The sequence below is a fragment of the Schistocerca serialis genome, chromosome 1 (assembly GCF_023864345.2).
Source record: "Schistocerca serialis cubense isolate TAMUIC-IGC-003099 chromosome 1, iqSchSeri2.2, whole genome shotgun sequence".
NCBI lineage: Eukaryota > Metazoa > Arthropoda > Insecta > Orthoptera > Acrididae > Schistocerca > Schistocerca serialis.
In genome coordinates, this window is record NC_064638.1 from 472063520 (window position 1) to 472076909 (window position 13390).

The window sequence follows — 13390 nt, forward strand, 5'->3', positions numbered from 1 at the left end:
AATAATGTTTAAGGGACACTGGATGTGTGTACAGAACATCACATCTTTGGTTGGGGGGGGGGGGGGGGGGGGGAGATTGTATTACAATACTTTTAACTTTTCAAGAGTTGTTACAGTTGGTCCAGACTACTGCTTTGTGCATAATAATGTCTACCCCCATAGAGTTGCTTTGTGTACAAATTTCTTACTGCTGTAGATCTCTACCATATGTAATGGCCATAGAGGTCTTTCTACCTCAATCCTGTAGACCTCGTCTCACAACAGGCATAGTGGAGATGAATTGCAGCCCATTAAGAACACTTCAATACCTTTGCACAGTCCACTGTCAGTGGTGAGATCAGCTGCCAAAGGATCTCTTAATCTACATCAGAAAGAGAGAGCACATTTTTCACAAAATTGTTTTGTTAGTGAACAAGATTTTTCTTTTTTTTTCCTTTTTAAAAATATGTACTTTATAAAGGAAGCTCAGAAAGATGGTTTATGGTTGAGTGAATGATGAGGTCATTAGAGGCAGCACTAGTTCAAATACATGAAGCAGCTCTGTCACATCCTTCACTACAAAACAATTCTTGCACTTGCCTTAATCAAGAGGGTGAAACTACAGAATAGCTTAATCGGCATCATCAGATGTGGAGTTGACTGCATTCCTCCCAGACACACATCCATCAATAAAAGCCACACTGCAAGGTGTATATCTGTATATTAGATTTCAGAATTTTTCTAACTTCACATTTTCGACATTTGTGAGCCACGTATTATGTGATTAACCTTGACCTACATTTGTCTCTATGACACACTGTCTAGGTAATATGCCTCCACTTTTTATACTAATAAAAGGGGTTGTGATATTTCTGAATTTGCTGTACCCCAAAGAATTATGTTACCCAAGATAACATAGGAAACAGTAAGATATGGTTCAGAACTGCCCTATGATTAAGTAGACGAAATATAGCTGTTTTCTAATGCTACAGCCCAGTAAGGAACCAAAGTAAACCAAAACCTTTTTTTAAAATCTTACCTAGTCTAATTATTTCTAATACAATCTCTTCATTGCATACGGACGGCATCTCTCACAAGGCTAGCGTCAAATATCCTTTCCTACATACATATCTTGCCAAATTCCTCCTTCAAAGTTTACATACTAAGCTGGTATTACTGAATAATACTCACTACCATGAACATATGTTCTTTATTTACAAGGTACATGACAACTTTTTAGCAGATCATTAGCACAAGTACTGACATTTATGAAGGATACAATTAATTGTATTTTCAAACATTGGACCAAAAGACTCTTGTAACAATTATATGTGAAGCTACCTATGGTCAAAAGGCCCCTGTAACACAATTATGTGTGGAGCTATCATCTGTAGTTTTTTCAGTTCACTTTCACTAAAACCAGCAGAATAAAACAAGTCAATAATCTTTAAGTGAACAAGATATTCAGCCATGGCAGCAAGTGGTAAACCAATTGCTCTACAGTGCCTCATATGAAACCATTTCAACTTTTTCAGGTGTAGCAAATGCTGAAAAGAGGAGGGCTGTAAAGAGTAGCACATAGTAAGATCCAATTCCAACAGGTTTGGACAACATTTTAAAAATGAAAGATCACGAAGTGAGTTAGACTGTGTGATTTCCAGTAAGCGAAGTTTAGGGCACAGTTATAAATTCTGTAACACATGGTCTGAGGCCTGACTTAATTCATGTAACGCCAGTTCTTCAAGATGGGGACAGTGCTGGCACAACTGAAGGACAGTGTCAACAGTAATACTTCGGGCACCATGTATGTGAAGTATTTTCAACTCCGACAGTGACCCCTGTCTTAGTAAAAGTGGTAGAGTTTCACCTGGAGTGTTATACATCATTGGATCATGTTTCACAGTTAAATATCTGAGTTTCTTATCATCATCAAGCAGCTTTGGAAACAAATCAGGACTGAAGAGACCTCTTGGAACTGTTATGTTACTAATATTACAACTCCAAACTAAATCCCTAATTATTTCAAAATCAACACCTGATGAAAGAAGCACATTGCAACCAGTAAACCATACACAGAAGTTTGTACCTGTCCCTACAAAAAGTGTTGTCAGGTGTGGAATAAGTTTGGCTACTTCCACAATCTCACATTTCCTTTTTTTGTCTGTTAACCGATATTCTCGCCCTTTCCAGAGGGCTGAACTCCTACACACGGCTTTCCAGCGTTTACAAACATAAAGAGCACATGTAACTATATCTTTAACTGGAAGTCGTGAGAAAATTTCAAGCAGTATTTCATCAGGGAAGTCCTGAAGCAGCATTGTATCAGGGCACACCTGCAAATCAGATTTGCAAATTAATTTGCCTGTGTATTTATTTAAGATACAAAGACTACAGATGAACATCATTTTCAAAGAACACTCCATGCCACAGTTACAAAAATTTCCAAGCAGAGCATGTAGCGCGGTGGTTAGTAAATTGAACGCCAAAGACAGCAACATGTTACTGTACAAAACAATTCAAAATAAGAATAACCAAATTCATAACATCTTCAGAAAAAATGAATACATAAATCTTCTGAGTCATATTCAGTCAAAATTTTGTGTACAAGACTAGAGCTATCAGGACAGGACATGATACCTTATGTACAGTAACTACTGTCTATACAGACTTTGTGGCTTTCTGAGTTAGTATTTTATTAACACAGCTAAGGAAGTAGTAGCACATGGTTATTTTAATGTCTTGTAGGACTCTATGCTCCAGAATAAGATACACATTTTGATATTCTTAATTCTTGGATTTTTCTCCCCTGAAGAGATAGGTTACTAGATACTTTAAATGGGGCGATTACCAGTGAAATTAAAGCAATACATAAGAAATGAACACAACATTCCTACTTTCTGAGCAGCCTTGTCAACGACAGCCACAAGTCACTTAGTCACTGCAACCCAGTGTGGTATAACTGAACAATGATGGTATTTAAAACATACATTTATTTATTTATTTATTTATTTATTGTCCCTGGCATCTTGTGGTGAACAATGTACAAAGATATAGGACATAGTTTACATAACCTGTGTGGTGACTGTTTCATTTTTTTATTAGACATAATACAAACAGTATTAAGGTTATAAGCTCACAGATATGGTGGCATTAAAATGGTCAAAAAGCTAAACACACACAGGGGACATGTTTACATGTATGACTAAATTACATTTGACATAAAGCTAGATACATGTAGGGAACAGATTACATTTATATGAGGGTGCACAGAACATTAAGTAACAGTAATATACATGGGCTTACAATGCATGATGGGAATTAAGAATAAGTACAAACACACAGACTTATTCCTGTACAGTCCTAATTTACCTAACTTACAGTGCAGTTTATTTCAGTATATAAAACAAGATTAAGAGTAAGCAAATATAAATTTAATATGTTATCTGACGATTAGTGAGCTTGTGTTTTTATTTTTTTGAGAAAGATTTTTGGAGGGCTAGTGTAAATTTGCCTGCAAGTACACCAACAGAGTAAAAGGAGTGTGTGACAAGTAGTTCTTTTACTTTTTTTTCTGAATGACAGTCCTTCACTATTTCTTATGGTCATAGGAAGTTTATTGTGCAGCTGAGTGCCTATATTTCAGACACCAGCTTGACATCTACTTAATCTCTGTGGCAACAGATTGTTCAGATATCTCATATTGTGATCATGTATATCCCTTTTTATTGTGAAAATGTGCATGTATTTTTAATAAATAAGACTGTTTCCATTATATAAATACAGGGTACTGGTAAAATTTCCAAGGCTTTGAAAACTGTCTTTGCTGAGAATCTGGGATATTCTTGCTCCATTATCTTTAATAGTATTTTCTGCACTATAAAGATTATTTTGTGTTATGACCCCCAGAAGGGGATGCCCCATGTTAAAATGGAATACACTAGGCCAAAGTACACTGTTTTTAATGTATCTATGTTGCATCTTTGGATGAGGATTCTAAATGCATAACAGAGGCTGCTCAGCTTATTCAGTACTTTATCTCTGTGCACATCCTACTTCTAAGTGTTATCTATGCATATTCCCAAAAATTTCATTGTTTCTATTTGATTGATTTCATGGCCTTCTATTATTATTGATATCACTTGCGTAGGGCGATTTTTTGATGAACAAAAGAGCATGTGAGCTGTTATTTGCTTTCAGCAACAGTTTATTTCTGAGAAACCAGGACAGCAGTCTACTCATTGTATCCGATATTTGGTCACTCATTTGTTGCACTGATGTGGTACTAAACAACCGATTTGTATCATCAGCAAACAGTACATGAGAAGTTTTAAAAGGGTTCAAGAAAGATCATTAATAAAAAGCAGAAAAAGAAGGGGACCCATAACAGAGCTTTGTGGCACACCACAAGTAATCAGGGCTGTTTTAATGCAAGTTCTTTCTTTGCTAGTGCTGGAGACTTCAACTACCTGCATCCTATTTGTTACGTACGACTGAAACCATTGATTACATATGCCTCGGATGCCATATGTGCCTAGTTCCTGAAGCAATATCTGGTGATATCAAGTGTTTTGGTCAGGTCAATGAAAATCTGGAGGAGAATTCTCTGTGACTGAAGGAAGAGAAGATTTGGTCACAGAGAGCACAAACGTCATCATTAACAGATCTGTTCTTGTGCAACTCATAATGACATTCAGAAAATAAGTTTTCTTTATTGATGAATTCTAACACATGACTGCACACGACTTTTTCAATTACCTTTGCTGCTGTTGGTGGGAGGGATTTTGGCTGATAATTATTGACGTCATGTGGGTCACTATTTTTGAAAACTGGCGTGACTTTTGAGATTTTGAAGAGTTTCAGAAGGCAGCCATTGCTTAATGAACTGTTTATTACATCACACAGGGCTCCAGCAATTTCTGTGGAAATATTTTTCATTAAATGGTCAGACAAACCATCAGTGCCACAGGAGTATGAGTTTTTGTTTCTCTGATAATTTTTATAACCCCTGCAGTTGATGATGGTGTTGAGAAGAGTGCCCTGTCTGATTTTTTAGCACTATTTCAAATTTTTTCGTGGTTTGCTCATTCCTGAAGAAAGATTGCTTATGTTACCTGTGAAATGTGCTTCAAACAATTCATTTATTTCTTTAAAATTATCTTTTTTCCCCATTTTCATTTACAAAATCAGGCAGTAGTTGTTTAGCCTATGTTCCTCTTTCCACTGACAACTTTCCACACAGCTTTACTTATGTGCTTGCATTTTTAATGTACTGGTTGACAGAGCTTTTTTGCCTGGGCTACCACTTTCTGAAGAACTTTTCAGTATATTTTTGAGATAATTAAGAAAATTAGAATCTGTTACTTTTACTTTCCATGTACAGTCTTTCCTTAGTTTCACAGGAGGTGAGTATCCCTTCTGTTATCCACCTTTTGTATTCATTTTTCCTGGAGGTCCTAATTACACGTTTCTTAAGCGGGAAGGCAATTCTTAGCATTTTTATCAGCGTCCTTTTCCAGGTAAACATTTTCCCAAGACTGTTGGGTTAGCAAATCTTTAAATAATTGTAAACAACATAATCATTAATGTACCTTCCATTAATTATTTCAGATGAGGTGCACATGGAACGATAGGTTTACATCAAACAGGAGGCCTTGGTGGTCAGAGAGACCATTTGACACGTTCTCAAGTTTTATTACTGGGGCAGTGTTTGCAGAGATTGTGTCAATGGTAGAAGAGGACGTGGAAGTTGTTCTAGTAGGTTCTTTCACAATATTTTCCACTGAGAATGTTGCTAACACATTTCTTAAATCGCTGGCTTCATGTGAAGCCACTGCTAAATTTGCATTAAAATCAGAGCACACAATAACTATTTCCCTTTTTGAAACATAATAATTGATTGCAGATTCCAGATTTTGTAGAAAGTGAAACATGGTTCCACTTTGTGATCTGTAGCTGCAAATACTGGCTGTTTACAGTTGTTTCAGTTCAAGTACACAATGTCCAAAGTGTTTTTCTACATTTAGATGCCACATTTTATTGATTTCACTGGACTGAATGCATCTCTTACATGTATTAGGCGACTACCATCCCTTTTTGTGGACCTGCAGTAGCTAGCACCCATGACATACGTAGAAAAATTAAAAAATGAGAGCTCATCAGCTTTCATCCACTGTCCAGCAAGGCATCCACAGTGGGAAGATCAGACAAGCAATACATTTCAAATTCTAGAATTTATTTTGTATAGACTGCATGCTTTGATAAAAAGTACGGAAGGTTTCATTAGTTCCATAAGGCCTATCACACCTACTCATAAAAAATATTTTTGCACTCTGAAGGCCAACTCAGCTTCATGGGTTCTACATCTACATCTACATCTACATTGATACTCCGCAAGCCACCCAACGGTGTGTGGCGGAGGGCAATTTACGTGCTACTGTCATTTCCTCCCTTTTCTGTTCCAGTCGCGTATGGTTCGTGGGAAGAACGACTGCCGGAAAGCCTCCGTGCGCGCTCGAATCTCTCTAATTTTACATTCGTGAGCTATAAGTAGGGGGAAGCAATATATTCGATACCTCATCCAGAACGCACCCTCTCGAAACCTGGCGAGCAAGCTACACCGCAATGCAGAGCGCCTCTCTTGCAGAGTCTGCCACTTGAGTTTATTAAACATCTCCGTAACGCTATCACGGTTACCAAATAACCCTGTGACAAAACGCGCCGCTCTTCTTTGGATCTTCTCTATCTCCTCCGTCAGACCGATCTGGTACGGATCCCACACTGATGAGCAATACTCAAGTATAGGTCGAACGAGTGTTTTGTAAGACACCTCCTTTGTTGATGGACTACATTTTCTAAGCACTCTCCCAATGAATCTCAACCTGGTACCCGCCTTACCAACAATTAATTGTATATGATCATTCCACTTCAAATCGTTCCGCAAGCATACTCCCAGATATTTTACAGAAGTAACTGCTACCAGTGTTTGTTCCGCTACCATATAATCATACAATAAAGGATCCTTCTTTCTATGTATTCGCAATACATTACATTTGTCTATGTTAAGGGTCAGTTGCCACCCCCTGCACCAAGTGCCTATCCGCTGCAGATCTTCCTGCATTTCGCTACAATTTTCTAATGCTGCAACTTCTCTGTATACTACAGCATCATCCGCGAAAAGCCGCATGGAACTTCCGACACTATCTACTAGGTCATTTATATATATTGTGAAAAGCAATGGTCCCATAACACTCCCCTGTGGCACGCCAGAGGTTACTTTAACGTCTGTAGACGTCTCTCCATTGATAACAACATGCTGTGTTCTGTCTGCTAAAAACTCTTCAATCCAGCCACACAGCTGGTCTGATATTCCGTAGGCTCTTACTTTGTTTATCAGGCGACAGTGCGGAACTGTATCGAACGCCTTCCGGAAGTCAAGAAACATAGCATCTACCTGGGAGCCTGTATCTAATATTTTCTGGGTCTCATGAACAAATAAAGCGAGTTGGGTCTCACACGATCGCTGTTTCCAGAATCCATGTTGATTCCTACATAGTAGATTCTGGGTTTCCAGAAATGACATGATACGCGAGCAAAAAACATGTTCTAAAATTCTACAAGAGATCGACGTCAGAGATATAGGTCTATAGTTTTGCGCATCTGCTCGACGACCCTTCTTGAAGACTGGGACTACCTGTGCTCTTTTCCAATCATTTGGAACCCTCCGTTCCTCTAGAGACTTGCGGTACATGGCTGTTAGAAGGGGGGCAAGTTCTTTCGCGTACTCTGTGTAGAATCGAATTGGTATCCCATCAGGTCCAGTGGACTTTCCTCTATTTAGTGATTCCAGTTGCTTTTCTATTCCTTGGACACTTATTTCGATGTCAGCCATTTTTTCGTTTGTGCGAGGATTTAGAGAACGAACTGCAGTGCGGTCTTCCTCTGTGAAACAGCTTTGGAAAAAGGTGTTTAGTATTTCAGCTTTACGCGTGTCATCCTCTGTTTCAATGCCATCATCATCCCGTAGTGTCTGGATATGCTGTTTCGAGCCACTTACTGATTTAACGTAATACCAGAACTTCCTAGGATTTTCTGTCAAGTCGGTACATAGAATTTTACTTTCGAATTCAATGAACGCTTCACGCATAGCCCTCCTTACGCTAACTTTGACATCGTTTAGCTTCTGTTGGTCTGAGAGGTTTTGGCTGCGTTTAAACTTGGAGTGGAGCTCTCTTTGCTTTCGCAGTAGTTTCCTAACTTTGTTGTTGTACCACGGTGGGTTTTTCCCGTCCCTCACAGTTTTACTCCGCACGTACCTGTCTAAAACGCATTTTACGATTGCCTTGAACTTTTTCCATAAACACTCAACATTGTCAGTGTCGGAACAGAAATTTTCGTTTTGATCTGTTAGGTAGTCTGAAATCTGCCTTCTATTACTCTTGCTAAACAGATAAACCTTCCTCCCTTTTTTTATATTCCTATTAACTTCCATATTCAGGGATGCTGCAACGGCCTTATGATCACTGATCCCCTGTTCTGTACATACAGAGTCGAAAAGTTCGGGTCTGTTTGTTATCAGTAGGTCCAAGATGTTATCTCCACGAGTCGGTTCTCTGTTTAATTGCTCGAGGTAATTTTCGGATAGTGCACTCAGTATAATGTCACTCGATGCTCTGTCCCTACCACCCGTCCTAAACATCTGAGTGTCCCAGTCTATATCTGGTAAATTGAAATCTCCACCTGAGACTATAACATGCTGAGAAAATTTATGTGAAATGTATTCCAAATTTTCTCTCAGTTGTTCTGCCACTAATGCTGCTGAGTCGGGAGGTCGGTAAAAGGAGCCAATTATTAACCTAGTTCGGTTGTTTAGTGTAACCTCCACCCATAATAATTCACAGGAACTATCCACTTCTACTTCACTACAGGATAAACTACTACTAACAGCGACGAACACTCCACCACCGGTTGCATGCAATCTATCCTTTCTAAACACCGTCTGTACCTTTGTAAAAATTTCGGCAGAATTTATCTCTGGCTTAAGCCAGCTTTCTGTACCTATAACGATTTCAGCTTCGGTGCTTTCTATCAGCGCTTGAAGTTCCGGTACTTTACCAACGCAGCTTCGACAGTTGACAATTACAATACCGATTGCTGCTTGGTCCCCGCATGTCCTGACTTTGCCCCGCACCCGTTGAGGCTGTTGCCCTTTCTGTACTTGGTTGGTTGGTTGTTTGAGGTTAAAGGGACCAAACAGCAAGGTCATCAGTCCCTTGTTTCAAATAGACTCCATTCTGCTAACGGGACATCTCAGTATAGTCAGAAAAATAAAACGGATAAAGGGGAAACGTAAAAGGGCAGTCACGTTGTCATTAGTAAAAACAAATGAGGGAAGTTGGCAAGAGAACGAACCCAACACTATGCTGAAGCAGCATAGGCAAGACCACCTGTGACTTAAAAGGTACAACTGCTATAATGCAGAAAGTACGTATGCTTTCTGTACTTGCCCAAGGCCATCTAACCTAAAAAACCACCCAGCCCACGCCACACAACCCCTGCTACCCGTGTAGCCGCTCGTTGCGTGTAGTGGACTCCTGACCTATCCAGCGGAACCCGAAACCCCACCACCCTATGGCGCAAGTCGAGGAATCTGCAGCCCACACGGTCGCAGAACCGTCTCAGCCTCTGATTCAGACCCTCCACTCGGCTCTGTACCAAAGGTCCGCAGTCAGTCCTGTCGACGATGCTGCAGATGGTGAGCTCTGCTTTCATCCCGCTAGCGAGACTGGCAGTCTTCACCAAATCAGATAGCCACCGGAAGCCAGAGAGGATTTCCTCCGATCCATAGCGACACACATCATTGGTGCCGACATGAGCGACCACCTGCAGATGGGTGCACCCTGTACCCTTCATGGCATCCGGAAGGACCCTTTCCACATCTGGAATGACTCCCCCCGGTATGCACACGGAGTGCACATTGGTTTTCTTCCCCTCTCTTGCTGCCATTTCCCTAAGGGGCCCCATTACGCGCCTGACGTTGGAGCTCCCAACTACCAGTAAGCCCACCCTCTGCAACTGCCCGGATCTTGCAGACTGAGGGGCAACCTCTGGAACAGGACAAGCAGCCATGTCAGGCCGAAGATCAGTATCAGCCTGAGACAGAGCCTGAAACCGGTTCGTCAGACAAACTGGAGAGGCTTTCCGTTCAGCCCTCCGGAATGTCTTTCGCCCCCTGCCACACCTTGAAACGACCTCCCACTCTACCACAGGTGAGGGATCAGCCTCAATGCGGGCAGTATCCCGGGCAACCACAGTCGTAGTCCGATCAGGGGATGCGTGGGACGAGCTGGCCGTCCCCGACAAACCCCCATCCGGACCCCCACAGTGATGCCCATTGGCAACAGCCTCAAGCTGTGTGACCGAAGCCAACACTGCCTGAAGCTGGGAGTGAAGGGATGCCAACTCAGCCTGCATCCGTATTACCTCACACTGCTTCATTGTGTACTATTACTTTAATACAATTAGTAATAACATTGCATATATATATAATTTACCAAGATCATTTAGGTGTGTGTGAAATCTTCTGCCGTTGTGGACACAATTGAGTTTTTTACCATATTTATAAAATCACTGATCAGTCATTTGCAAAGTCTGTATGCTAACCTAAAAAAATCTATTGAAGAGTCATGCACAGAAATATCTTTAACTAATGGACAACAGGAATGAAACCCATTCCACTGGAAAAATATACAAATGGAGTGCTGAAAAAGTATGGACCAAAATGGAATCTCTGGCACTCAGGTATTACAGTATTGCATCTGGAATAATGTTCTAAGTATGGAGAGGTTCCCAAGTTTAAAATTTAAGCAATGGGCAATTTTATAGCTATCTGTTGAAGAGTTTGGACTTTGAAAGGATGTGCCAAAGTGAACACCCTTGTTGACTTTTGAGCATACTGTGAAATTCCAGCAATGGAATTTGTACACAGACATTATCTGTGCCACATAGTTATGAGTGCCCAGCCCAGTTATAAGGAGCTTAGCGTAGTGAGTGAAGTTGTTTCTTTCTAGGAAAGAACTACGAAAAGTTACCTGTGAATGTATGAATGGAAACAGGAATATACAGCTAAGCACTACCTATTGTATGGAGATGGGGCAGAAAGTACTTAGTGGCCGGCAGCTCAGGTATGCTGGCAGCGCCAATGTGAGGAGGAAAACCCATGCAAGCATGTACTGGGGACTTATAAGAACAGCTAAACTTATGATTTAAAGTTACTAATAGTGAGGTTGAAATTTCAGTCAGGTATACTAAATAACGTATGAAAATACACCATGGCATGCAAACACGGGAACCTTTTTACCTTTACCCACATCCATTATGTAAAGTAATACCTGTGCACAATTCTTGTGTAAATGTCTAACTATAGTGCTAAGTTATGGAGATTTCACAAAGATAAAAATGAGCAGTGGTAGCATACACTGCACCTTCATAATGACTTACATCTGTAAATTCTTGTGGTTTAATTTACTTGGTACAAAAAGACTAACTCAGTGAAGTTGCAAATTATTAATTTAACATTATTTTCTATTGTACGATACCTCGCACATGCACACTTTCAGTAACAACTCATGGAAGTTACTTTTTTGTATTTTGTTAGAATTGCAGTAAATTGATTGTTTTATTTTTCAATAATTCTATTTTTGTGATTTAGTGCCAAAACCAGTGGTGGTGTATTTATATCGCGCAGCCCTTCAGTAAGCTTGTGGCTCTGTAAACATTCCTGGCATAGCAATTGATATTCATGTCACGTCAAAAGCCAGAACGTGACATCATCTTGACAATGTTTTGGTGGTCCTCCTGACCACTATCTTCAGGTGAGTAAGCTGTCGCACTGACTCTGGGAATGAAATCAAACACGCCACGGCGGCTCCTTTATACACTGCCTGTAGGTCTACCAAAAGTGCGCAAACACAGCTGCCATCTAGTGAAGCCACACCAGCGCAATGGTGGTGAAAAGCCACAGAAATGATAAATCGATATCAAACGCTACTGACTTGCTTTTGATGAGCGAAACAAAGACCGTTCTTTTCTAATGTCAAGCAAAACAGGGATCCAACTCTTACTTAAAGGATACCACTCATCTCTGTTTATTATATTGTCAGACAGGTGGATTTCAAAAGCTTCTTTCACTACACAGTCCCAATACTGCAACACAGGGGGGGGGGGGGGGGGGGGCAACCAGTTGTGTCTCATTGTACAACATTTTATATCCTTCAGTAAGACAGTGCTCTGCAACCACAGATTTTTCTAGCTGAAATAACTGCATGTAGCAATGGTGGTCCACTCTCGACTGTACGAATTATTTGTAGAATATAGGCTTTCACTTAATGGCAGGGTATTTAGTAGACACAAGGCTTCCTCAAACCCAAATCATCCTTCACTGAGCCCAGCAGAGCTTAATATTAGCTAGCAGACGGAATACACTTTTAACATCAAATCTCTTTAAAATTCTCCCTATTTTTGAACATATGCCTCCCAAAAAAGTTAGGAACGACACAAACTTGCTTATATCTTCTGTTGGCTCCCGCATAGGTCCAATCTGTAGAACATGATGGATGTGATTGTCAGTATAACCATTCTCCTTGACCACAGCTTTTAGATGACACAGTTCTTATGTCAAACCGAGACGCCATAAGCTCTTTTCACCAGTGTATGTAGGATCCACTCCGTTGGTATGATAGATGACAACTTCAAAGAAGATATCAGTCCACATGCATGGGCTTACGATAAAAACTGTGTCCTAATGTACCATTTTTAGAGTTAGATATCTAAAAATGGAAGTTTTCCTTCCTTTGTGAACTTAACATTGGGATGCATATAATTAAAATTATCTAGGAAATGGTCCAGAGCAGCCCTCCCATGTGGCCATACCATAATCGTATTGTCAATGTACCTACAAAAACAAGTTGGTTTTAAGAACGCCATTTTCAGTGTCATGTTCTCAAAATCATCTAAAAGTAAGTCGACGTCAACACATTGTGACAAGCTTAATTTTTTCTTCACCCAATTCTTCACCAATTAACTGCAAAGAATCTTCAAGAGGAACTCTGGTAAAAAGAGAGACATCATCAAAACTAACAGCAAATCCATGGGACTGAGACACAAAGACTTCAAACGCTGAATAAAAAACAGAGAATTGGAAATATGATGTTCACATTTTTTGACATGGAGACTCAGAATAAATGCTAAATACTTGGTCAAGTTGTAAACAGGAGCACCCAAATTGCTAACAATAGGCGGAAGAGGAGCCCCTTGCTTGTGTACCTTGAGCTAAATGTGTAATCACAGTGTGACTGCAGCACCAGGTCGAAGTTTTTAAAGATCATAATCAGATAATGAACTCTTCCTCAAAAGT

General features: G+C 40.1%; 1 protein-coding gene across 10 annotated transcripts in view; it reads right to left on the bottom strand.

Moving 5' to 3' along the window:
• Positions 1-13390, bottom strand: part of LOC126473382 (uncharacterized) — a 42247-nt gene that overhangs the window by 12256 nt on the left and 16601 nt on the right. For 9 of the 10 annotated variants that reach the window (XR_007586461.1, XR_007586452.1, XR_007586453.1 and 6 more), the window contains one exon: positions 1171-2312. Coding sequence is in view for 4 of the 10 variants with exons in the window: in XM_050100394.1 (XP_049956351.1) it covers positions 1662-2312 (651 nt within the window). In the remaining 6 variants the exon portion in view is untranslated. Of the gene's footprint in view, positions 1-1170; positions 2313-13390 lie in introns of those variants that run through there. The other variant, XM_050100417.1, reaches the window with a different exon arrangement.